Genomic DNA, 27,636 nt, shown 5'->3' with positions numbered 1-27,636 from the left:
ACAAAGCTTGGAAGCAGTTAATGATAAATGGAAATAAACATGGCAGGAATCTTCATTTCTTTCATCATTTCCCGAGCAGCTAACCAACTTCCTCTACAAAGGCTCACATTCTCTATAGATATCTCAAAAGTAAACAATGATAAATCAAAAAAATGAGAACTGAAAGGTTCTCACTGGTCCAGATCCACGAAGTCCACAGTTTCCAGTATAATTTCTAGTTCATTTGTTAGCTTGCAATACTTTCCCTTGCCTTTAGAAATACTTAAACTAATTGTGTCCAAAAATAAACCTGACTAGATACTGTTCATGTATTTTAACCTTTATAATTAGTTTCTAGTTACCAAGAGTATTGTTTGCAGATACTATTAATATATGATTCTCACTTACAAGTCTTTCTGCCACAGAGAAGATTGTGTATAAAACACAAAGGGAGAAAATTAAACTCAGATTTCTTTTTCAATGAACTCTATTGGCTTATAAGAATTTCCAAACCTATGTTAGCCACTTAGCAAATGAATTTTGCAAAAGCAAAAAAATACATACCTTTGAACTTCTCTGTATCCTTGTAGGGATGGGATGAAAACATAAGTAATCTGTGCTCATGGACAATTAGAACCTGAAAGTGAGTTCTGCTTCTACATATAAAGAAAGAATAAAATAAAAATCACACATAATCCCATCATTCAAAATTCACTACTCAAAATTTCAGCACATTTATCTTCAGTCTTTTTTTTTCCAATTTTTTTAAACAAAACAAATAGGCTATCTTTGAGTTTGCTTTTTTGTCATCATTGTTGTTTACAATATATCTTTGTCTTTTGCTTGAACTATTTATTCAAGAAGTTTGTCCCTTCATTCCCAGGATTTAAGTGCTATTGTCTCCCGACCCTTTTGTAATTTATTCATCTCCTTCAAAGGCAATTCAAACCATTGACAGAAAAATCATTTTAGCTACTCTGCTGTTTCCTATTTGGAAGATAAATTCTTCAATTAAAATGAAAGATTAACAAAGCCCTAGGTGATTAGCTCCCAACATTTCCAAAGGTGACTTAGCTCTTCTCAGTTGGTAATGCTTACAGATGATGGCTAAAGGTATGCACAATGAAAGGGTCAAATTGAAATTCTTTGAACCTCTGCTCTCCATTTCTGTTAATGGCCTTCCTGGTGTTAGAGATTTGTTTAATGATCAATAGTGGTTTCTTTTCCTACCACTGAGTGTTTCAGAAAGTAGCATAACCAAGTCAATGTTTAACTGGATTCTTTGGGTCTGAAATGGCCAAGTAGGAGTTGAAGGGAAGTCTCCATAGAAACCAACCTCCCAGGAAGTGGCCAAGGGTTAGTGTGAAGTGAAATAAAGCTACACAGATGTCATGAAGGGAAGAAATACTTTGGAGCTGGGCTAACTTCAGAAGTTCCTTGATTAAAATAAGCCAGTTTAAAGGCCTCAAATCACTAACCTCATGGTTTTACGGAGTGTCTTTAATGTGAAATGGGCCTGAGTCACTCTAAGCCTCACCGAAGGGTGACCAAGGTAGTACCTTTGCAAAACAAAGAGGAAGAGACTCCCTTGGCTGGCCCTGTGGACTTTGCATTCACTCAGAATCTGGAAGAAAACAGTTTATATTCATTTGCAAGACGGCAGGACCAGAATAAAGCTTTAGAAGGGCAGTTGCCGCCTCTACGAGAGACCTGGTATGGAAGATATTCTGAAGGTAAATGTAAAACCCAGCAAGAAATTTGTGGGTGTGGGCAAAGGAGAGCTACTGGTAGATTAACCTGTCTACCTCTATAATCTATGAAGTTTCTTAATTATTGAAATATAAAGGAACATTTTTCAACAGGAAATAATGTTTGTCTATTTTAAGTATTCTGAGCATGTTAGAATAGGTGTGCGAACTGGGAACTAAGGGCTTTTCATCACTCCACACGAGAAGGAAATAATCATTTTGTGTCAGCTTGGTTTATAGTCCTTTTGATATTTATACCTAGCTTTGCCAGGCAATTAAAATTCTTTTCCAATAGACCTTAGATGTGACAAATACTGTTTCATTCCACTGAAATGAGATGACTATGAGAATAGTCAAATTTATAGTCAGAAAATACATTGGTAGATGCTAGGGTCCAAGGGGAGAGGTGGGAATGGGGAATTAGTGTTTAATGGGGACAGAGTTTCAGTTTAGGAAAGTGAAAAATTTGGGAGATGGGTGATGGTGAGAGTTGCACATCAATGTAATGTACTGAACTGCATAAACATGATTTGTATAAATATAGTTAAATACGATCAAAAGAGTATGCTTTATATTATGTGACTTTTACCACAAAAACAAAAAATCAAACAAATCCCATCTTTAAAAATGTGATGATTATGATAATCATGCATGTCAGTTGGATTTTAAATGTAAATCAATCTCTCCAGTACCATTTCATGCATCAGGCTTTGTTGTTTTGAAAGCAGTACTGTAGGAGTGAATCCATTCTGATGTGCATTTGGAAACCACTCCAAACTGAATTCATTTATTGCAGTACAGATGAGTGGATGGGGCACCCTCTCCCCAACCACTTATTCTTCATGATCGTCTGCAGAACTACGAGAATTTTTCCATTATGATTGGAAGATCTAAGCCAGAAGGGGCTATAAATTCTCCTGTGGCATTTTACAAGATATAAAATATTTTATGACAATCATGATGATACTTAAACAGATGATAATTAGACATTCTAACCTGGGAGGAGATACATGCATATATATATATATGTATATGTGATATATATACACACATACACATACATGTACATTATTTTTTTTTCTTCAAATTCTATATTATTAACACAAGTAAGTTCCCATTATTGGCCAGAATATATGTATTGTGTGTGTGTGTGTGTGTGTGTGTGTATATATATATGCATTCCTTTTTAATACCTAGTAAATCTTACCTAGAATGATCTTCATGGCTACTTTCTATAGAACTGATAACCTTTGACTGGTTCTATATAGCCTTTTGTTGTTGTTGGACTTTCTAAGCATGTTAGTAGGAATATCCCTCTTAGTCTTATTGAATAATTCATTTTTTATCTAAATCTTCCATCTAGAGTTTTAAGATTTTGATAACCAAAGGGTAAAAGCTCATTCTAATGTGCTAGAGTCTAACTGGGAAATGTTCTTATTTTTGAAATCACAAAATCACATTAAAAATAAATAACAGTGGAATGGTAAGCATTCTGAACATTATCTTCAAGAGACCCACATTCTAACCCCAGCTTCACCAAATACCAAATAGTATGACTTTATGCTTCATCAGTTTTCTTCACCTGTAAATCAAAGGTAAAAGTAACAGACACCTATACCACTTCAGGAGAAGCAAATTAAATAATAGGGTGATATTGCCCCAATCATGGCATAAAAATAAGGTGTAGTCACATTGCTGAAATATATTTTGCTGACAATATTTACATTTTTACATCCAACATGTTTTGAGTCTTGCTTGATATACTAGCATTCTTGAAAGAAAAGAAGGTCATAGAGGTATTCTTTAGGTGATCATTCAAATGTTTTAAAGATAGAAACACATAATTACCCAGGAATTTTTCCATTTAAAATGCAAAATGGGACTACAGGATAGCCTGCACAACAATCAAAGTCAGAATACATCCAGATTGTTATGAGGAAAGGACAAGGAGGTCATTCACATAGCATTGGTTATGGTAGTAGTCCCGAGGGCCCAGGCTAATCAAACCGAAAAATGAAATCCATATGGATCTCTTGAGCTTCTCTGTTTCCTAATGAACTTCTCTGGTTCCTTAACACTGTAGCCCTGTGTTATTTTATCAAGAATAATATTGATATGTTGTATTAGAGTGGCAACTTGTGGGAATTCATTTCCCTACTTGCAGTGGGGGAGTGGATTATTTAATTGGGAACATTCAATGATAAGCATTGCATATTCCTATTACACACTCAAGTTCCATTTCTTTATCACCTCTCTAATACCTATCCATCTATTAATCTATTATACCTGAAAAGAGAACTTATTTTCACTTCTTAAAGTTACTTTTTTTCTGATTTCTATTTATTTGGGAGGGATTTCATGAAATTAAAACAAATCAATGCTTCTATTTTCCAAGCCAAATTCTATGTCTGAATAACATTTCCAGTCAATAATACATTGTTAATTGTATAATTATTCCTCTAAATATTAATTGGGGAGGAAATGAGGAAAGCAGAAATTAAATCCTGAGTCTAGGCTAATATTTTATCATTTGCCATTATGTGAGGCCCCTGCTTTATGTCTTTCATCTTCACATTCAACCTATTGGTTAGATATACAGAACTAAAGATACAAAATGGTGTTAACAAAGTCTAATAACTAATGATCAATTTAATGCCATAGGAAATTGCTTTTAATGATTTGTGTTTGTTTCTCTCCAACCCTTCAAGGGCCGAGGGCCATGTATTTTGATTTCCCATTGGAACAGCAAGAAACAAGTATTATTAAAAGGCATCCACCCCGAAGACTTCAAGTAAGATGTATTTAAAAGGCTTCGTAAGGAATTTCTTGGATTTAATGGTAATATCCCTTTTTAACTATAATCATATAAGAGGGATATTAACAATGACTAAGCTAATGAGAATGTTATTAAAGAGAATGCTGTCAGTGCAAACCATATTTCTTTAGGATTTCCTTTTGTAGTGATTTCACTTTTAAGACCACCACCAATGGAAGTGGGTATAGTACCAAAGATATAGGTATGAAGGGACACAAAGGATCTGAATCTTGCACTGCTTAATTGAATGACTGTAGGGCAATCATGGTAACATGTAACAGTAGCAACTACTATAACTATCTAATTTCCACCTATACAAGTCTGTTACACTCTAGGCAACAATGATCTTTATCATTCATTTAATTCTCATAGCCCTCAATGAGAAAGGAAGTATTATCCTTGTTTTATACATGTGCTTCAGAGAGTTAAATAACTTGCCCAAGGACAGCAGGGGCCACATATCAACCAGGCCTCCAAAGCCTGTGCTCTTAACCATTGGCATAGATGATCTCTACAGTCCTTCTATCCCTAACCTTTCATCATTTGAAATGTTTAGTTAATGAAATTGAGAACACTGAATTTAAGGCTTCCTAGGTGGCACTAGCGGTAAAGAACCTACCTGCCAATGCAGGAGATGTAAGAGACATAGGTTAGATCTCTGCGTCCAAAAGATCCCCTGGAGGAGGGCATGGCAACCCACTCCAGTATTCTTGCCTGGAGAATCCCATGGACAGAGGAGGCTGGCAGGCTATAGTCCATAGGGTCACAAAGAGTCAGACAAGACTAAAGCGACTTTAACACACTGATTTCAAGGCAGCAAAGCAGTTTTAAATGCATTCACCTTAATAAATATTTAATGAATTCCCTGTAGAGACCTATAAATTTTAAGAACCCTCATCCTAGAAGGGGAAAGAGATCCATCTGGATGGGTCCTTTGAAGTGAGCATCAGCTAAAAGGAGGGTTTGGAGCTCTCTTGTGGGCAGGATCTATCACTGATATTTGAAAAATGGAACTGGAATCAAACCCCACCTGCTACACAACTCAGTCAGGTCTCTGGACTAATCCTAGGGGTATCTGAGCTCATTTGTTGGGGATTATTTCTATTTAAGTTGGTTTTTATTTACCTGTCTTCTCCAGAAGCTCACAATTATTTGAGTGATTATATCTTTTGGTTACCAAAAAAGGAGGATCTTTTCCCAAAATATTAGAAACCTAAAAATATTGTTTAGTCAATGGAAAATAAAGTGCAATTCTATCAAGTTGATATATAATTTTTAACATTTTGAGTATATCTCTACCTAAAGTGGCAATTTTAAAACTTATATTTTGTTTCTAAATCATTATAAATCAAAGGCCTCCCTTCAAAGAAGCTCATTTTATATGTTCCTGTGAAGCCTCTAAGCTGAATAACTCAAAAAGAAGATTATTACTATAAACAGTGAAAAATATTTGTGTAGGAGTTTATAGTTCACAGAGTCCTTTTTTATATATATCAACCGTAAATAAGCTAAAGTAAGGCTTTGACTTTCTCAAGTCAATCAAACTCAAAAAGAGAAATTTGCTATTTCAGAGTCAAAGACTGCATCTCCATATCCCAACCAACCACCTTAAAAATGAAGAATCAAAACGAATTATTTGAGCATAAAAACTACATCTCATTTAGTCTTATATCTTAAGTCACTAACACAGTATGTATCCCTTGAAAGTTTATGAATAAATGAATTAACGGACAGATGAATGAATGAAACCCATTATCCTGGTGAGACTTCCCAGGTGGCATTAGTGGTGAAGAACCTGCCTGTGAACGCAGGAGACGTTAGAGACGCGGGTTCGACCCCTGGGTTGGGAAGATGCCCTGGAGATGGAAATGGCAACCCACTCTAGTATTCTTATCTGGAGAACCCCAGGGACAGTCTACAGTCCATGGGGTTGCAAAGAGTCAGATACAACTGAAGTGAATTAGCACACACAACACATTCCTACTGGGAAAAAAAAATCAAAGTGATCTCCCTACTATTTCATATCTGTAGCATCACTGTATTGGAGGTGAAATGGACTAGCCAAAGCAACCAATGTGATAATTTATAATGATATAGGAGTTTTTTAATGAACTCAAAAGTTGGGAGGCACCTAGACTTCAGGGAAGAGCTATGTCTTAGAACCTGAAAGGCAGAAGAACTAGCTCTCTATGCATCTGCTTTCTCTCTCCTTGCAGGTCGACTTTCTCTAGTCCTCAAGACTATTTGGTGAAATTTGGCCCACACTGAATTTGCATTTCATAATTCTAGTCAGACAGACAGACTAATCTGGCCCTCTTGGCTCTGATTCCAAATTCCTGGGAGATTTTAAAAATATTATTGGCTCAGCTTTGCTCGTGATTCTAGCTCTGTTCCAATGAGCTATGACCAGAGAACATGCTCATACATTAGAAGTGTGGGCAGGGGAGCCTCCCTTCCCCCCACCAATTGCCACTCCGTGTAGATTATAGAGGCAGCTCCCAGAGAAGAGGGAAATCACCGGGAACTTGGCAGACACTCCCAAAGATATCAACTATAATTATCTTCACAAATGAGGCTCAGCACATTTTCCACCACAAATGGATTTTTGAGAGAATAATAAATGCTAGGTTCCCATGACATGCTAATTAATAGCCTAATCCCTGCCAAAGAAAATTATAAAAGTATTTTTAATTATTAAACCAAATCTAATTGCAACCTAAATAATTTGAGTTTCATATTTGGCACACTCCACTTCCTGAACATCTAACTCCTCAAGCAAAGAGCAGGTCTTAAACTAAGATTCTCCAACTTGGAGATGCTGAGATCTGAGAAGCTCTGCCAGGGAGCCCTGACTCAAATGTATCTACCCCACGTTGAAGAGATGATCATCACCAACCTTTCTGAGAGATTCACCTTCTCATCCAACCATCTCAGGTCCAGCCTAAGGTGGAGATGGTCCTCCACCCCTACCCCATATAGAATTTCCTCAAATGATCTCCTTGGATGACTCCATCATGTCCAATAAAGTGTTAGTTGCTCAGTCATGTCCAACTTTTTTTGACTCATGGACTGTGGCCAGCCAGGCTCCTCTGTCCATAGAATTTTCCAGGCAAGAATACTGGAGTGGTTGCCATTCCCTTCTCCAGGAGATCTTCCTGACTCAGGGATTGAACCCAGATCTCCTGCATTGCAGGCAGATTCTCAAAGATTTGCTTAAATCTCACTTGTCCTTTAAGGCTTATATGACAACCTGTTGACAACTGCAGCTCTTACTCTGATACTCCTGATTCCCTTGACTCTTCATTGTCTTTTCTCTGGAGCACTTATTTCCCTCTAACACACTAAGCAATTTGCTTACATATTAGGTTCATTGTGTGTTTTTTCCACCACCTCCCATCCCCTCATATTCCACCCCAGTACTAGAGTATAATCTTCAAAGAGGCAGGGATTTTTGTCTGTTGTCTTCACTACATATCTAAGTGCCTAGAGCAGTAGCTAGCACAGAAATGGTAATTTATAAGTATGCGTTAGTCAATGTTGAAAGAATGAATGGAGAGGAGAGAAAGATGACATAAACCTGGATAATTCATTATACTGTTTGAGGCCTTAGATAATTTGTCACAAACTTATTCTCTCTCCTTAACTTTTCTAATCCTTTGCCCGTTTTCTATAATCTCTTTCTTTGATAGGTGAGAGTTCTTTGTATACTTTAGATCTAGTCCGTTGTTACTTATATGTGTTGCAAGTATCTTCTGTCTATGGTTTGCCCTTTCATTTTGTGTGCATGTGTGTGTTTGTGTGTACACAAAGAGTTTTATGTTGTCAAATTTCTCAATCTTTATCTCTGTTTTCTATCTCATATTTTGAGATATATATATATATACATACAGAAATACATTGCTGAATTTTATATGCTTAGGGTTTTTATATATATTTTCATAAGTGGAGTTGTTCTATAATTTCTTTATATATTTTTCCAGCTTTTTTCCCTCAAGGTTATACTAGTTTTACAAAATGAATTGATTATCTTTCCCTCTTTTCTGTTCTCTAAAACATTTGCTTTAACATAGTTCTTATCTATTCCTTAATAATAAAACGGGCCTGGTGTAAAATAGATAGCTGGTGTTATATATAGCACATGGAGCTCAGCTCGATGCTCTGTGAAGACGTAGAGGTAGAGTGGGAGGTGAGGGGGGAAGGCCAAAAGGATGGGGATATATGTATACATATAGCTGATTCAGGCTTCCCTGGTGGCTTAGTGGTGAAGAATTTGCCTGCCAATGCAGGAGATATGGGTTCGATCCCTGGGATGAGAAGACCCCTGGCAGAGGAAATGGCAACCCACTCCAGTATTCTTCTCTGGGAAATCTCACGGACAGAGGAGCCTGGCGGGCTACAGTCCATGGGATGGCAAAGAATCAGACACAACTGAGCGACTAAGCACATATGCATGCAAAACTGATTCACTGTTGTACAGCAGAAACTAACAATATTGTATAGCAACTCTACTCCAATAAAAACAAAAAACAGACCTGTGAAACCATTTTTGATCACCTAGAATTTGGTGGAAAGTGAGAAGCTTTTCTAGTAACTTCATTAGTAAAAGAATGGTTCTTAGTTGATTTGTTATCTTATTTCTTCCTGATTTAACTTTTTAAATTTATATTTCCCAGAAAACTCCATTTTTCCAAGCTTTTGAATTTATTGCTATAAAGAATAACGTCTTAGCTTCTTTATATTCAACTTTTTGAGAACACCTGTAAAACAAATCTGGCTTACACTTTGATACAGCCCTTGGACTGGGTAAAGAGGTGAGAACATCTCAGTCCCTGAGTTTAAACCATGAGCCTGGCTCTACGTCTCCTTCTTATATGAAGCATTTTTTAGGTCTCTTTAGTCTATGGAAATAACTTACAGCCAACAGGAGCCCCAAATGGCTTATGAATCAGCTTCCCCCAAGTTTTCTGTTCTGCTTTCTGATCTAGAGAGGTATTTATCTTGTATTAAAGCCTGACCACATCTTTTTGGTTTATGTTTTATTTTTCATTGCCAGATATTTGACTCAAAACTGAAATGTGAACTCATTGCAAAGCCTTGACCAGAAATTCCACCTTGGCCTGACGATTTCTTGCTCCTTTGGACAACTTTACCTTCCTTCTAGAAACTTAAAGAACACATTCTTAAGTCATGATACCAAACACACTTTTCAGTTTCTTCCAGTTGATCCTGCCACCTTTGTCTTCCTGCAAGTAAACAGAAGCAACCATCTCAGGTTGGAGCTTGTCAGCAAGCTCTGCGACTTATGCTTGATGTAACCTCCTTTCCTGAATCTCCTAGCTGACACTCCACCACTCATTATCCTGACCATTTGTTTTATTTGAGAAGCTGAATAATCCAGAAATCTTTAGACTTATCATTTTTTATATCATGAATTTTAAAAAGGCATCATCCTACCAATTCATCAGTAATTCCTCCCATTGAATTTTCTCTAAAGATGATAAAGGGAGGCATCTTGCTTTCCAGGCAGGGGAAAAAGAACACTGATATGAACCCAGAATTCTGAGGCAATTTCATTTGACCAGTTTGTTGGGAGAAGCTAGCTTTCCAGCACTTTTTGTTCTGCAGTGCTTCTCAGGCTAAGAGCAAACGATGTAACTGAGGGATCCTGTTTGCAGTGTTAGCTGCTGCCATCTAGTGCCCTTTGTGGGAAACGGCGTTCTTTAGGTTCTTTTCAAGGCCTCAGAGTAATCGCCTACAAGGAGTACTTCAAGATAACTACTACCACAGAGCCCCGGTTTGACTGTCCTGAGCCATACAGCAAATTCCCATTGGCCATCTATTTTACATAAGGCAACGTAAGCTTCCAAGTTACTCTTTCCATACATCTCACCCTCTCCTACCCTCTCCCCATGTCCATAAATCTATTCTCTATGTCTGTTTCTCCACTGCTGCCCTGAAAATAAATTCTTCAGGACCATTTTTCTAGATTCCATATATATGCATTAGAATATGGTGTTTATCATTCTGACTCACTTCACTCTGATAGGTTCTAGGTTCATCCACCTCATTAAAACTTGAATGCATTCCTTTTTATGGCTGAGTAATATTCCACTGTATATATGTACCACAACTTCTTTATCCATTCATCTGTCAATGGACATCTAGGTTGCTTCCATGTTCTAGTTATTGTAAATAGTGCTGCAGTGAACAATGGGAAACATGTGTCTTTTTCAATTTTGGTTTCCTCAGGGTATATGCCTAGGAGTGGGATTGTTGGGTCATATGGTAGTTTTATTCCTAGTTCTTTAAGGAATCTCCATGCCATCTTCCACAGCAGCTGTATCAATTTATACTCCCACCAATGCAAGAGCGTTCCCTTTTCTCCACACCCTCTCTAGCATTTATTGTTTGTAGACTTTTTGAATGGGATGGGGAGGGAGATGGGAAGGAGGTTCAAAAGGGAGAGGATATATGTATATGTATGTGTGTGTGTACATATATCCCTATTCCTGATTTATGTTGAGGTTTGACAGGAAAAAACAATATTCTGTAAAGCAATTATTCAATAAAAAATAATTATTGGAAACAACAAAAAAAGAGATAACTACTACTTAACCATTATCACAACTGTGGATCCAAAGAAAATGAGGCTGAAATCAGAAAAGTCTACAGAGTATATGATTCCAACTAAATGTAAAACTGTGCAGACAATAAAAATATTTGTGGTTGCCAGGGGGTTGAGGGGAGAAAGGAATGAATGGGCAGAGCACAGAGGGTTTTGGGGGATAGTGAAATTACTCTCTATATGATGCTATAATGGATACATGTCATGATACATTTATCCAAACCCAGAGAATATACCTCAAGAGTAAGCCCTAAAGTAAACCACGGACTTTGAGTAATAATGCTGTGCCCATATAGGCTCACTGATGAAGCACTCTGGTGAGAGATGTTGATAGTATTAAGGTTGTGTGTGTTTGGAGACAAGAGTATGGGAACTCTGTACTTTCTACTCAATTTTGCTATGAACCTTTCTCTCTCTAAAACATAAATTCTATTAATTAAATATATATGTGTAAATAATATATAAAAATATTTAATATATATACAAATATGTAAAATACATACACATTTGTATCAATATATAAAAATATATACAAATATATAAAATACATATATACACATTGGTATCAATATATGTATTATATATGTGTGTTTTACATATATGTATATAATTGTATATTTCATTGTATATATGTATCATATCTTGTATATATGTATCATATCTTCTTTATCCATTCCTCTGTTGATAGACATTTAGGTTGCTTCTCTGTCCTGGTTATTGTAAATAGTGCTGCAACTAATACTGGATTGCATGTATCTTTTTGAATTATTGTTTTCTCTGGGTATCAGAGAAAACCATGCTCTAGCTATATGCCCAGAGAAAACACACACACACACATCTATATACATACGTATATAAAGAGTTACAAGTACTTTACACCCTCAGGGAAACCTGTCAGTTCTCTACTATGGCATCAGTGACCTCGGACAAGGAAAATTCTATTTCTAGGCATGCTGAGTGTTTGTGAGCGCCCTCAAGATAATAAACTGTTTCTTTTGGAGCACAATTTGGACGTTATATATACATGTTTGTATGTCCCTTCCTGCCAGGACATATCCGAGACTGATTGAATCTCAATCCCCAATGAATAGCTTAGGAATTTTACTTTGATTCCAGGAGATTCTGATAAACCAGGTTTGGAAGCAAGTCTGAAGAAAGTAATACAGGAGTTAGCAGTGAACAGACCTGCGTTTGAATCCCAGAATCACCACTTTCTAGCTCTGAAAAATTGCACAAGTCACTGACCTCTGTGAAATAGGGAGTAACTGTAATTATCCACAGGGTTCCCATGAGGATTGAATGACACTGTGAGCGTGGCATGATGGACAGCAGTGGCTGCAGACATAGGGGCCTAATCACCAGAAAGAAGCCAATCTGAACCAAGTCCAGGGATGGCACAAACATTTTCTTTGTGCCCTTCCCAACCCCAGAATCCCCCCCTCAGTCATTGCTGAGTCTTCCTCCCATAGGTCCTGCAGTATCCCCTCCCTGGGTGTCCCTCCCCCTTCCTTTTCTTCTCCAGCCTCAGTCCTTCAGGGCTCTGACTTGATCGACAGCAGGTCTCATTTACCCTGCATCTTCATGTTCTGCAGAGTTGAGAGCCAAGACAATAAACAAACCTCTTTCTAATTAATACTGACTACCTCTCATTATCTCCTTGCTAAGTTAATATTTTTTTTAAAAAATCCACTTCTTCACTGAGGTGAGAATAAGACAGAACTACTTCCTTCCACAAATGTAAATGGCCTGGAACATTTTTTGGGGGGCAGAGGGGGGGCATGTGAGATCTTGAGTTCTTCCCCCTTTGTCTCTCCTCCCTGTCCCCACATCCGCTGCTCCTTTTCCCTTCCTTGTCAGGTCAGCGTTGGGCTGCTCCACCAGAAGGTCTGTGGTGGAGAATGGTGCAGGCCCCAGTCATGCTCTCCATTATGTATGCTCGACAGCCATTTTCCATGATCTGTCCCTCTCTTTTCACCCTGGTCACCTTGAAAACCAAACTATCTTTCAGGCCTACCCCTTGATAACAGAACCAATTAGATTACAATGGAAAATCCTTTCCAAATATCTTAGGATTTGCCTATAGAGTTGGACGAAGGCAGCAGTGGTGCTCACACTGCTTTGTTTTGTTTATTTATTTGGTTACACCAGGTCTTAGTTGCAGCATGTGGGATCCAGTTCCCTGACCAGGGATTGAACCCCAGCCCTCTGCATTAGAAACATGGCGTTAGCCAATGTCCCGCTCACGCTGTTTTCTGTGGCATGGTGTCCTGGTTTTCCTCCCACTTCTCAGGCTGTCACTCCTCAGTCTCCTTGGCCAGTTCATCCCCATCCATCAGCCTCTCAGTGTTGGAGCACCTGAAGTCTGCAATCCTTGACTCTGCCCTTCTCCCTCTGGACCTCACTTATCTTACAGTTTCAAATGAAAAGAGTGAGAAGAGCAGAGGCAAGGACTGGCTACTCAGGGATGCGTCTCTACCCAGGGATGGTTCCTACACATGCACCTCCACCATGAGCCTCCCCCTCTACATTCCACCCAAACTTGGCCTTCTTCCAGGATTCCCCATCTCAGAGAATGACTGCACTATCCATCCCTTGTACTGATGTCTGTGGACACGTCACTCTCCTTCAGTAACCATCATGAGTCGTGCTTGGTCCATTTTAAATATTAGTAGACCCCATCAATCTCCCCACATGAACCCCCAGCCCATCATCTTTGTCCTCCTAAATGCTCAACCACATCTGTAATTGCTCTTCTTCAGTCCAGTTCCCACACTGCACCAGAGTGATCATTTTTTAAAGCTAGTGTCGTCATGTCCCTACTTGGCTCACCATGTGTCAATAGCTGCCTGCTGCTCTTAAGAAAACAATGTGCTCATGATGCCCCATCAGGCCCTGCATGACCTGGTCCCTGTGACCTCTCTAACCCCATTTGAGCCACTCTTCCTCTCACTCTCAACAACAGCCAACTGACTTCTTGTGGTTCCTTCAAGAGATCATGCTCTCTGGGCTGTTGCTCATGTGGTTCCCTCTGCTTGGGACACCTCATGCATGCTAAGTCACTTCAGTCATGTCTGACTTTGTGACCCCACGGACTGTAGCCCGCCAGGCTCCTCTGTCCATGGGATTCTCCAAGCAAGAATATTGGAGTGGGTTGTCGTGCCCTCCTCCAGGGGATTTTCCCGACCCAGGGATCAAACCCCAGTCTCTTATGTCTCCTGCAATGGCAGGTGGGTTCTTTACCACTAGCTCTACCTGGGAAGCCCGAGTCCCGTGAAAACTCCCCGCCTCCCAATGTCTGCTTTAAACTTACTTCCTTGGGAAACCTACTTGGACTGCGTCCTGGCCCTTCTCTCCCTTGAGTTAGTTTTCCAGGGCTGTAATAATAGTATAGCAACTGTGTGGCTTAAAACAACAGAGATGCATTGTCTCACAGTTCTAGAAGCTACAAGTTCAAAATCAAGGTGTAGGCAGGGTTGGTTCCTTCTGAAGGTTATGTGAAGAGTCTATCCCGTGCCCCTCTCTCAGCTTCTGGTGGTTTGCTGACAATCTTTGGCATTCCTGGGGGTGTTATAGCAGCACCCCAGTTGCTGCTTTATCTTCACATGGTGGTCTCCCTGTGTGCATGTGTGTCCAAATTCGTCCATTTATGGAAACATCAGACATACTGGATCGAAGGTTCGTATTCTGGGATAACCTCATCTTCCCTAAATCTACAAGGATCTTATTTCCCAATAAGGCCACACTCTGAGGTACTGGGGGGTTAGCACATATGAATTAGGGGATGGGGACATAATTCAACTCATAACACCCCTCATTTCCAAGGTGGAGTCCTCCAGTTATATATTGTCATAGTCCTATCCTGCATTTATCTGCAAAACACTGATCACACAAGCAATAGTGCATTTATTTCCCCACAGATTGCAAGCACCATGAGGGATCATGCCCATTTTTGTTGACCACGGCAGCCTCTGTCTGGCCTGTAGCAGTCATTCAATAAATATTCCCGGAGTGAACCAATAAATTCTGTGATCACCCAGATTGCTGACTGCATCTGAACGTGAGGAGATCGGCCTTTGTTTCCCAAGCCTACCTAGCTACTTCCTGGTGCTCCAGCTCCTGGGGCATTAAGTTATCCGAGACAAGTAGGGTTGGAGGCAGATCACAGATCATCAGTTGCTGCCTAGCCTCAGTGACCTCTTGAGACTCCAGCATCATCTCCCTGTAAAGCCAAGCCCCTGTTGGAAAAAATCCGTGTCTAAGATTTGTTAGCATATTGCACTTTCATTTTCCATGTGCCTCATAAGCACCCGGGACTATTACTGAGAAGGCTGAGCTTCTCTGGGGATCTTGAAAGTAGGCCACTTTGCTAGGACTGGAATGGTTTAGCTGGGTGGTTAAGGAATGAATCAAGTAAAGGAACTTCTGGGGCCTCCTTCATCTCTAATAGTCCAAGACCCTTGTTGTTTGATGACTGTGGACGTGGTCCCTCAATGCAGACAGAAAAGGGTTTTTAGTCCTTTAACTCTCTGACCAGTATTTAGATCTCGGGGCCACTGGCAACAGTGCAAGAGAATGCCAAAGAACCCAGGTGGGACTGTAATCCTGGTGAAATCACCTTCCCTGTGCTCTCAGGAATGCTTGCAGAGTGTTAAGATAGCTTAAGTTCCGGCTTTTATGTTTCATCGTCTCATGGAATGAGGAATGCTGATTGCTCTAAATGTCGGACTTTTAGAAACTTGAACCCATTGACCTGCCACAAGTAATTACTTCTGAAAGGCTCCTGAACCAGCAAGAAGCCAGGAGGACTCACAAAGCAAAGGTGAGCAAACCCTGGGGCGGGAGGGAGCTGAGGGGCCATCCTTTTCCTGTCCTCCCTGCACAGAAGACTTCAGAGGAGGGGCAAACTATTAAGTAATGCAGAGTTAGAACTTTCTAAAGCTATCCATTCTCTCCTGGGCCTGCCTCCAACTGGAGATTACTCTTGCCTCTCAGATAAAATCTGAGCCCTTCTCTGTTACCTGGTGAAAACAGAGAGATGTTGATGAGAGAGGGAAATTTTATTGGGAAATTGGTGATCCTTAAAGCGTTAAAATTTGTGAACACTTTCCTGATTCATTTCAGAGTCACCTAGATGCTGCTGTGTGGCTGACTATTTGATAAAAGATGTCCAGCTACTCTTAGATCCTCAAGGCCATGTTTGTGATGCTGATGACAAAACGCCTGCAGAGATGGGCCCCTCCCCAAGGCTCACAGCTGCTGACACAGACACTGTCCACAGGGCAACAGAATGGGGATCACTCAACACATTGGCTGCCATGTCTCTTCCCCTTCCTGGCCACCCCCTGACTGCCCTTAATAACTGTCCACATCATCCTAGTGGAGTTTTTGATACACCAGGGAAGATCACCCAAGTCCTAAATAATCAGTTTTCAATCCTTCCTAAACTACAGTGTACAGTATTGGATTATGGGGGTATACCCTACATAAATAGGTTAGCATCTCTCTAATGTCAGAGTCAGACAATTATTCCATGGCAGAAGAAGCAGAGAGAGAGAACCAGGTCTCAGCAAACCAGAACACATTTCTGGAAAGATAGTTAAAGCAGCTGTTGACACAAAAAGTGACATCTTGCCAAAATGAGATATAGAAAGATATTTCCATTCAAAGTTTGCAAAACTCTACAGGAACCTTAAAAACAAGATGATACACATTGCTGATTGCCCCTTCGTTCACTGATAGCTTCACCAAGAACTGGTCTGGAAGTTGCAATGGCCCACCTTTGATGTCACAGGAGATCTCTATGGATTATGACCGATAAACAAGATCTCACTGTTGCAAAATGGATTTCAAGAGTTGGATTGCAGAGTAACCAATTACCCCTCATCCTAACAAGTATGTCATCTTTCATAGCAGGAACTGGAAAAGAAGATGCAGACTCTAATGTATCCTTCTGGGAAAAGACAATATTTACATAAGATGCAAATGCTGGAAATGAACCGTAAAAGACAAGAGGTAAATATGAGGAGAAGAGAGTCGTATTTACCAAATGTATGCTACATAATCACTGTCCTGGCACATGAATATGTTAAGCATTCATCTCCAGACCTTACCTAGCATTTTAAATTTAGTTTCTGCAGCCAAAGTTTCCTCTACTGGGATTGAGAAGAAAACAGCAGGATCCCTTTTGCTACCAACTCGGTGGAGTCTTTTCTCTGTGTTCCATCCTCCCAAGGATGCATCTGTGTCTCAAGTTTCCCTTTTTCTAACTGTTTCTTCTACCACATTCTGGCTCCAGCAGGAAAATGAGGTTAGATAATTTTTCCTGGTTTAATTAAAAGGACAGAGGGTGAACCTGTCTTTATTTTGGTACTTGTACCTAATGAGCAAACATGCTTGCATACTCAATCATTCAGTTGTGTCTGACTCTTGGCAGCCCTGTGAACTGTAGTTGGCCAGGCAATTCTGTCCATGGAATTTTTCAGACAAGAATACTGAAGTGGCTTGCTGTTTCCTCCTCCAGGGTATCTTCCCGACCCAGGGATTGAAACCTAGGCATCCCTCTATAATTTAAATCATAGAATCATTTGATAAGGAAGATCTCTTGTAATAAACCCCTTTACAATCATGTTTCCTATAAATGTCATATTCCAAATTCCTCACTCCAGTGAATAAGCCTGAAGTCCCTGTCTTATTCAGTTCCAAATATATCAGATGGCCTATGGAGAAATGGTTTTACAAAGGTCCTCACCATTTTGAGACTACCGGCATGCTCCTATTTCTCCTAACAAACCTGCACATGAAGAAAGTTTCCATATCTTTTAAGAGGAAAAAGAGAACCATGTTCTATTTATCTGTCTACAGGTACATATACAATTTGTAAAGCGGCTGATTTGTTGACCTATTCTGGTGAAGGTAGTGTGAGGGGAGAACACTAACGCTAACTGGTCAATTTCAGGCCCAAGCTGAACTGAAGAAAAGTCTTCACAAGGAGGCAAGAACTAGTAAGCAGAAACAGAGGGACCATAAAGCCAAGAAAATCCTTCAAAGCGTCCCAGGAAATGATGATGGTGACTTTCTAACCTTGTTGCCTGATGAAACCTTGAACAGAAGTCTAGGTGAGTCATGTAATTTTTTTAGTAAATAATATATCAAGTATTTTTAAAACTTCACCAAATAAATGTCTGATATGCAGTGGGAAAGCACAGAGCTGCCCTTGGGTCCCTGTTGATATTTTAGCTCCTGGAATAGAATGGGCCTGTTGTCATGTTGTTTGGGATGGCTGAGAAGAATAAGACTTCAGCGCTGAGGTGAGATCTCTTTTTAGAAATATACTGCACTTTACATGCATGATTACAATCCTTGCACGATCCCCAAGAGGTGAAAAAGCAAAAGGGCCTCAGTTTGTGGTTAAAGAGAGTGAAGCACGTGGAGTTATCAATACATTAAACAGCACATTGGTATCAGCCAGTTTGTGACCACAGGCAAAAACTCTCTCCTCACCCACCAACTCTCCTGCAGCCCTCTTCAGCACACTCAATGTCTAAAACTGCATCCAGCGTCACCATCCTCTTCAAACTTGCTCATGCCACCTCCACTGTCTCAGTGGGTGTGGCCTCCATGCTCTCTGTCACTCAGGCCAGAGATTTGGCACCTTTCCAGCCCTGCTTGCCCCCTCTCCTGGAAGACGGTCAGTCACTTAACGCTGACTGTACCCCCATACCATTCCCCATGCCCCTCTTAGGTCAGTATGTCACACCAGGGCTATTGCCATAGCCCCCTGACTGCACTCCTATCTCAGGTCCTACTTTCCTTCCATCAACCCTTCACCTCGGTGGTCCCCAGACCACCAGCACCAGCACCAACTGGGAACCAGTCAGGGCTCCAGGCAGAGCAACTGAATCAGAAGCTGTAGAGAGGGGGCCCAGCAGTCTAACAACTCCTCATCTCCCCCCATGATTCTAACACCCCTAAAGCTGAAGAACTACTGCTCCACTTGGTGATCAAAGTGTTGTCCACAGACCAGCAGCATCTAATCACCTAGGAGTTGATTAGAAACATAGAATTTCCGGCCCCATCCCAGACCTACACAATCAGGACCTGAATTTTATCAAAATGATTCTCAAGTACCATAAAGTTCTAGAAGCACTGCACTATTACCAGGATAATCTTATGAAATGTCAATCTGACCATATCACTCTTGCACTTAAAAAGGAATCCTTCAGTGAGTCTCCATCAGTCTGAGGACAAAGCCTGAACTCCTTACCCTGGTACCCTAAGCCTTCAGAGTCTGTACACTGCCTACCTTTCTGGCTTCATCTCCTACTATTATCATGCCCAGTTCCCATACTCCAGCCAGGCCAGGATGCCCAGTGGCCCCAGATGGCTCTGTGATTTCCAACAGACATTTGTGAATACAAACTCTGTGCTGTATCACCCCATCAATTAGAGTCTCGTTAAGTCTGCACTGTATGTACTCTCCCGGAGCAAGCCCATCACTGCAAATACAGGTATTGTCCACACACACCGAGCTCGCTGCGCTCTGGGCCAATCCCCTGTCAGCAGGACTGAGCGCTGACAGAGCAACAGAAATGCTGGCTGTTTCTCTGGAGGTCTCGAGCTTCTAAGATGCAGTCCAGCTGAAAGAGATACTGCCACTGCTCAGGAAAACAAGATACCTAATTAGTGAGTTAATTAAATAAGAAAAGGCTGAATAATTGAAAATCTACTTGGAGCATCTATCTAACCTATACTCCCAAGTTGCAGGATGAAATCTGGTGTGTAGTCACATAGATGAACAACTTTTACCATTTAAAAATATTGGCAAAACCACCAAGAAACATACCTCAGCTAAAGTTGAACACTTTGAGTCATTGCTTGAGATCAGGCTAGGAAAAAAAAAAAAACCAAACAACAATGCTGGCAAAGTCTTTGGAAGATTATGTCACATGGAGAAGGGGGATTCTCCTCTGCCCTCCTGATATATTTTTTTAAACTGCTTCATTTTATTCCAGCTAAAGTTTCTCAAGTGCTTACTCTAAGCCAGGCAGAAAGGTCCACCCTTAACATGAATTACTGCATTTAAGCTTCACACAACCTCTAAGGCAGGAGTTACTATTAGTTCCCATGTGACAAATCAGGATTCAAGGCCAGGTCTTTCTGACTCCAAAGGGTGCACTCCCACCCACCCCCTCATTTAGCCTTATCAGGGCTCTAGTGGCCCAGAGCTCTGCCCACGACAACCTTGGGAAAGTCTGCAAATGCAGTTTGTGATTCCCTCCACCCTCTCTCTCAAAAGCAGGCTTCCCTCTGCAAAGCCTGTAGAACTCACCGCTCTGCAGGCATATGTTCAAGCAGTGATTCCTTTTTACTTATTCTCAAGTAGCATCTTTGATTTCTTTCTCTGCTTCTGAAAGCAGTTTACTTTGCTTTTCCTAAAAATGGAATGTAGTCAGATCATAGACTTCCGTGGGCATTCTACTAGTCAGGGTGTGGTACCTCTTCATCTAGCTCCTCTTATTTAAGGCTCTATTTGTTCTCTTTTGTTCCCTCTTTTGGAAGGGAGGATGAGATTGTCAGGTCCATTGTGAGGTTAAAAACCAGTTTTTGTTTTTTCACTGCTTCTTTAAAATGAAATCATGCATGCTTTGCATATATTTTACATATACTTACAGAGTAAGTTACATGTTGTGCTGCGCTGTGCTAAATCACTTCAGTTCTGTCTGCTTCTCTGCGATCCTATACCTTTCCAGGCTCCTCTGTCCTTGGGATTCTCCAGGCAAGAATACTGGAGTGGGTGGCCATGCTATCTGTGTAATATGTAATGATACATGACTTATACAAAGTGAACATCACCCTTTCAGGCAGATAATTCTGTGAGTTTTAACATATTAGTGTGGCTCCTACCCTTTCCAGAAGCCATGATATTAATCTAGTGAGGAGAAAAAGCACTGGACTTGTAATCAAAATCCTTTATTTGAATGCTGACAGTACATTATTCAACAGAAGCTCCGTGAGAGCCAGGAGCTTCTCTTATTACTAGAACAGTATCTGGTACTAGTAGCCTCTTGATAGATATTAGCTATATATTTGTTCATATAGCTTTATTCTACAGTTGTCTAACCTCTATGAACCTCAGTTTCCACATCTGTAAAATGGGAATAAAGCATTAGGTCTACCATGCAGAGTTTATGTAAATTTCAAATATTATAACATGTGTAAAAACACATGTAAAATGTAAAGTATCATATGAATATGGACAGAACTGAAGAAATATGAAACTGATGTCTTACAGCAAAAATAAGATATGCTTCAGGGGAAGTGTCACTCTACATACATCATTTGAATGTCACCTTCACAATTCTGGTCTTACCTGGCCATTTGTACTATTATTTACTTAGTATTTTCCTTTAAGGTATCTTGCTTAGTTTTATTTTTAAAATTTATCTTTGTTTGTGAATCAGCTATGACCTGAAATTCTCATCCTCCTTTCCAAAAGAGGGACCAAAATGAACAAATAGAGGAGCTGGGTGCAGAGGTGTCAGAACCTGACTAGTAGAATGCCCATGGAAGCCTATGTTCTGGCTATGCTCCATTTTTAGGAGAAAAAAATGGGTTATGGGTTTGATAGTGGTGACATTTTGACAGTGATAACATTTTTCTAGCATATTATAAAATACATAACCATCAAAAATTTTTAATATTTTGTATGATCCTTGTACTACCTAAATCATTCCCTATTTTTCCCCACTGGCCTCTGTTTCTTTCCTCTCTCAAGATTAACTTTTTAAAATAATTATTTATTTGGCTTCACTGGGTCTTAGTTGTGGCACATGGAATCTTTAGTTGCAGCATGTGGGATCTAGTTTCCTGACCAGGAATCAAACCCAGGCCCCCTGCACTGGGAGCGCAGAGTTTCATCAACTGGACCACCAGGGAAGTCCTGTCTCTCTCCAAATTCATTTTGAAGTATCAGTAGGATACACTTTCCTCTACTCTGCTCACCCAAAATCTATTTAGGTTTTAAACATTGTATTTTTCTTTTTTTTCAAGTCCAGCAGCCATAAAGAATCCAACAGGGATTTATCAAAGTGTAATAAGTATAAGACATCCAGCTCAGAAGTTCTCAAACTTTAATGCTTTGTATACAAAACTTTGTGTACAGTGCTTTGCTAGTGACTTAAGGGATTTTCAAGGATAATACTGAACACGTGACTTTTGCCTCACATGCTAATGGAAACATCATAACACCAAGAGTGTAGGGTGACTCAAGCTATTGTTAATGTTATGTTAGATTCCACCATTAGATTCCACAAGTCTCTTCTTGTTTCTAATTCCCTGCCTCTTGTCCACAGAAAATCCTTATTCTCAGTCTGAGTGATGTTTCTAATATTCTAGGCTCATTTGTAGAGCAGAGATGATTGACAGCTCCAGGCCTCAATGAATGAAGCCTTTCCCAGGTCTCAATATTCCCAGGTTATCAATATTTCCCACCTTCCAAGATTCTCTGATGGCTCACTTGTTCATTCCTTTATTTACTCATTCAACAAATATTTACTGAACTGGGTAGATCTGGTACTTACAATAGCACAGACAATGAACAAAAGAAAGTCCAATGAGAATATAACTAGAGACCTAGTAATCTGAGGAGTTGGACACTTTCTATGAGAAAGTGGCATTTAAGCTGAGATGGAAGTAGCTGAATGATGGGAGCAGGTGAGCACATGAGTGTGATGTCCAAGTGCTGGGACATCCAAAACTGTGATCAGTAACAGCATGTACAAAGGCCCTTGAGTGGGAAGGAGCCTGCCAGATTCTAGATACCAGTTACAGAAGAGAGATTCAGATGGAGAGTGACTGGAGATGGCTCTGGAGGCATAGTGAGAGAACAGGGCAGGCAGGGTCTTATAAATCATGTCAAATAAAGACTTTGAACTCTATCTTAAGATTCAATGGGAAGCCACTGAAAGGGCAGGTTAGTGAACTAACAGGTTTATATTTTCAATATTACTCTACTTGAACTGTGGTGAATGGGTGGGAGAGGAATGCAAAAGGATGTGGGGAGACAGGTTAGAAGTACACAGCAGTAGTGCAAGAGAGAGGTGGTATCCGGACCAGGAGAGAAGGGTGACAATGAGGAGGGAGAGAAAGAGCAAGATACAAGATATGCAGGCACCAGTTAGAGGAGAGATTCAGATAGAGAGTGACTGGAGATGGCTCTGGAGGCATGGTGAACAACTGGTGGTGAATTATACGCAGGGCATGGAGACAGTGAGGTGGCCAGGAGGTGCTGGGGCAAAGGTAGGACCATGTGCTAGGCTAGGGTAACAAGGAGAAGAGGCAGGTTTAAAACAGAAAAAGAAGATGGAGCTGACGTATCGCCAGGAGACAAAGAGGAAGAGTTCACTTTTATTAAAAAAAAAATGTATCATATTTCAGGAGACAGATTAGGGCTGGAGGCATAAATTAACTATAGTTTTCTGTCACTGCTATGTATATAAACAATGCTTGCAAGAATAACATTCAAGGGAAAAACAAGGTAGCCCCTCATTGAGACTGAAAGGAAACTCGTGAATCACAAGGCATGAATCCTCACATTGAAATGTTTGATTATCCTTTGTAAAAATATGCAATTTCAGACATTAAGGGCTTAAATAAAATATGCCATAAGATTTGATAAACAATGATCATTCAGAAAATATCCAGAAAGTTGTGGCTGATACTGCCATAGGGGAAAATCTGGACTTTGACCTAGGATGGTTTTCCAAACTTGAAAATGGTCACTAAGATTTTTTTTCTTAAAATCCACTTTCTCTGAATAAGGCTGTGTGTGATGCTCTGAAGTGCATTCTAAAAGGGTATTGGGTACTACTTAAATAAAAAGCAGAAGTAAAGACATATGTGTAAAATCCAACACCAAAAAAATAAATCTATTCCCCAAAAAATAGATGGTAAAATAAATGCCTGACCCTTTGAGCTCTCTAGTTCTGTAGGTCTGGGATGCAACCCAGGCTACTGTGTTTCTGAAAGTTTCCATAGTTAAGTCTGATATGAAGGCAGAGCTGATTGAGGGTTAGGAAAATGGAATGGTGTGTGCCTAGGACATAGTAGATGTTCAATAAGTAGCTCCAGGCAACACCATCTGTGCAATACTCTTGCCAAAACAATTTAACCTTAAGTTAATCACAAGGGAACAATCAGAGAAAGCCTAAATTTACAGTCATCCTACCAAATAATTGACCTTGTGTTCTTTCAAATGTCAGTGTTAGGAAAAAGGAAGGTAATGAAGAGGAGGAGGAAGAAAACATCCAGGAAGAGGAGGGGAAAAATCAGTAAGAGAGTGGGGAGGGGGGAGCAAGAGAGAAGGAGGAGAAAAAGGAGGAGGGGAAGAGATGGGGGGAGAAGAAAGGAGTGAGGAAAGGAAGGAAGGAGAGGAGAAGAAAGAAAAGGATGAGAGAATGTTCTTGAATTAAAGGAGACTAAGCGATAAGAAAATGCAACACTTAGTCCTAGATTTGATCCTGTACTTAAAAAATAAAATGCAAACAGTCAAACAAAAAATAGTTACAAAGAGCATTACTGGGATAAGCATGGATATTTGAATACAGACCATACATTAGAAAACAGCATTGTATCAATGTCATATATTCTATGCGTAATAATTGTATTGTGGTTATACAGGAAAATTGCCCATCTTCTTAGGGGATTTGTGGTGCTATATTTTGGGAGGAAGTGACTCTGCAACTAATTCTCAAGTGGCTCAGCTCAAGACAAGTTTGTGTGTGTATGTATACGCATATACATATTGTGACACAATGTTGATGAGCTGGAGTATACAAAAGTGTATTGTACATCTTGTGATTTTCAGAAGATTAAAAAGTTTTATAAATAGCAAGAAAAACATTGTTAATGCTTACAGAAACACCAGGTGAAATCCTTTATGTATATATGTGTGTGTGGGTGTGTGTAAAAACCTAAGCTTAAACAAATACATCATTGTCCAGGGTAAAAATAAATTAAACGGACTTTCAATTCTTTGTAGGAAATACACAGAATGCAGAATCTCTGGAACATCAAGCAAGGAATGACCACTGTCACAGGAAAATTGGCAAAATGGAAACATGGCTCCGTGAACAGGAGGCCCGGGGAGAGCTTCTCTGGGACAGCTCCAGCTCTGACTCAGATGAGTCGGGGAAAGTAGAGAAAAAAAAAAGAGCACTGGTGAGGACCAGGACAGAGAGAATCCAACATTTTGATGAGTTTTTTGATTAAGAATAATAATATTTAATACTATTCACCAATCCAGTTACTGAATGTATTGGAAGCTTTCTTTCCTTTAAAAATTCCTCAAGGTAGTATATGAATTATTCTGAGAACACCAATTCACTTTCTTTTCATTTGAAATCCTAAGGTTAAAGGTGTGAGATATATTAATATATTAGTACCATATAACCCATTGCCTCAAAACTAGGGACTTAACTAGCAGCCACTTACTGTCCCACTTTTCTGTGGGTTGCTGGGCTCGGTTGGGTGGTTCTTCTGTTGGTCTCTTTTGAAGCCTTTCATGCAATGGATGGCCGGTAGGACTGAGTCATCTGGAAACTCAATAAGGACACTGACACAGCTGAGGTTTGCCCCCACTCCGTATCATTCCAGAGCCTCCTTACATGGATTTCCCAAGTGCTCTCTCCTGAGGGTAGTGAATTTGCTTTTACATCAGCCCAGGGCTCCCAAAAGCAGACGTTCCCAGAGGAGGGAGAGAAAGCTGCCAATCTTAACTCTAATCCGATCACAGACGCCACACTCTGTTAGCTACTGCAAGTCATAGGCCAGGTCACAGGCAATGAAAAAGGGGCTATGCAGGGCAGTGATTCCAAAGTGTGGTCTATTGGGGTACACCTTTGAGACATGGCACCCCACCATATCTTTAAAAGCAAACCATATCTTCTAAAACAAACAGATGAGAGAGTAGATTTGATAGAAATAAAAATGACTTTCTAAAGAAAATCACAAGATGCTGCATTAGACACTAAGCTCACTTAAGTCACTTTCTTGTGAGTTATCAACTTTTTAATCTCATAACAAAGAGGCTATAAGAAAAATGTTATGAAATTAGATGCTTGCTCCTTGGACAGAAAAGCTATGACAAACTGAGACAGCATATTAAAAAGCAGAGACATCACTTTGCTGACAAAGGTCCATATAGTCAAAGCTATGGTTTTTTCCAGTAGTTATGTATGGATGTGAGAGCGGTACCATAAAAAAGGCTGTGTGCCAAAGAATTGATGCTTTCAAACTGTGGTGCTGGAGAAGACTCTTGAGAGTCCCTTGGACTGCAAGGAGATCAAACCAGTCAATCCTAAAGGAAGTCAACCCTGAATATTCAATGGAAGGACTGATGCTGAAACTCCAATACTTTGGCCACCTGATGCGAAGAGCTGACTCACTGGAAAAGGCCCTGATGCTGGGAAAGATTGAAGGCAAAAGGAGAAGGGAGTGGCAGAGGATGAGATGGTTGGATGGCATCATGGACTCAATGGACATGAATCTGAGCAAACTCCGGAGGTAGTGGAGGAAAGAGGAGCTTGGCATGCTGCAGTCCATGGGGTAGCAAAGAATTGGACACAACTTAGCAACTGAACAACAATAAAAAAAATGTTAAGTGTGGAAGGTCATTGTGAATTAAAGCTCAAAATTAAATGAAGATCTCTTAGATTATGATATAGACCATAGAACTTTACAAAAGGACACTTAGAAGTGTTCCATCCAAAAGTTATATTCTCAAAAATTAGATTTTTTTAACCTTTTAAACAATCTGCTCTATTCAGATTTTACCAGTTAATGCACTCATGTGTGTGTGTGTGTGTGTGTGTGTGTGTGTGTGTTTATTTCTGTGCAGTTTTATCACATGTATGGATTCATGTGAGCAACAGTATGATCAGACAAAGAGCAGTTCCATCACTAGAATCCCCTGTGCTATCTAAAGGCCCCCCCCAAAGTAGATTTTTAGGCAACTTCAAGAACTTCTTTTGTATAAAACTAGACTCTACTTTTAGCAAAACCTAAAAATATTTTAAGCATCCAGAAGCCTCTAAGAATTCAGTGAACTTTAAAACAAAGTAAAAGAAAAATTCTCTTTTAAGCTTTCTCTAGGAAACTTCCAAAACAAAAATAATAGAAACACCCCCTAACTTTGACATTCAGTACATTCAGATCAGTCACTAAGAAGATGAAAACTTCTGTGTCAGGGGACAAACACTCATGTTTCTTCCAGGGACAGAAGTCAATTAATTAGGTCATCTCTGGGCATTTTTACTCCCAGTTCTTTGCAAGTAGTATACTTTTTCTTTGGTAGGTAGAAAACATATTTTCTACAAAGGAATGCATAGATTGTTTGACCACTCAGCCTTTTTGGAAAAGTAAGATCCTTTTTTTTTTTTTAAATTGAAATACAGTTTAGTTAGTTTCAGGTG

The 27,636-nt window shown here is 39.9% G+C and overlaps 1 protein-coding gene across 4 annotated transcripts; it reads left to right on the top strand.

The window, feature by feature from the left end:
- Window positions 1–1,352: 1,352 nt before the first annotated feature.
- On the top strand, window positions 1,353–26,403 carry CCDC198 (coiled-coil domain containing 198). Of its 4 annotated transcripts, none has more exons than XM_043472182.1 (6): window positions 1,353–1,712; window positions 4,436–4,518; window positions 15,900–15,986; window positions 17,081–17,179; window positions 18,123–18,282; window positions 25,206–26,403. In XM_043472182.1, exons 1-6 carry the CDS (start codon window positions 1,490–1,492, stop codon window positions 25,433–25,435), a joined length of 882 nt encoding a protein of 293 aa, XP_043328117.1. In that variant the 5' UTR covers window positions 1,353–1,489; the 3' UTR covers window positions 25,436–26,403. The 4 variants fall into 4 exon arrangements, with proteins under 4 accessions (XP_043328117.1, XP_043328116.1, XP_043328119.1 ...); XM_043472181.1 differs by having other exon boundaries at window positions 17,078–17,179; XM_043472183.1 differs by having other exon boundaries at window positions 1,648–1,712; window positions 4,436–4,565.
- Window positions 26,404–27,636: the final 1,233 nt, after the last annotated feature.

The sequence above is a fragment of the Cervus canadensis genome, chromosome 6 (genome assembly GCF_019320065.1).
Source record: "Cervus canadensis isolate Bull #8, Minnesota chromosome 6, ASM1932006v1, whole genome shotgun sequence".
Taxonomy (NCBI): Eukaryota; Metazoa; Chordata; class Mammalia; order Artiodactyla; family Cervidae; genus Cervus; species Cervus canadensis.
The sequence above is the reverse complement of the archived record's forward strand: the minus strand, read 5'-3'. Positions and strand labels throughout refer to the sequence as shown.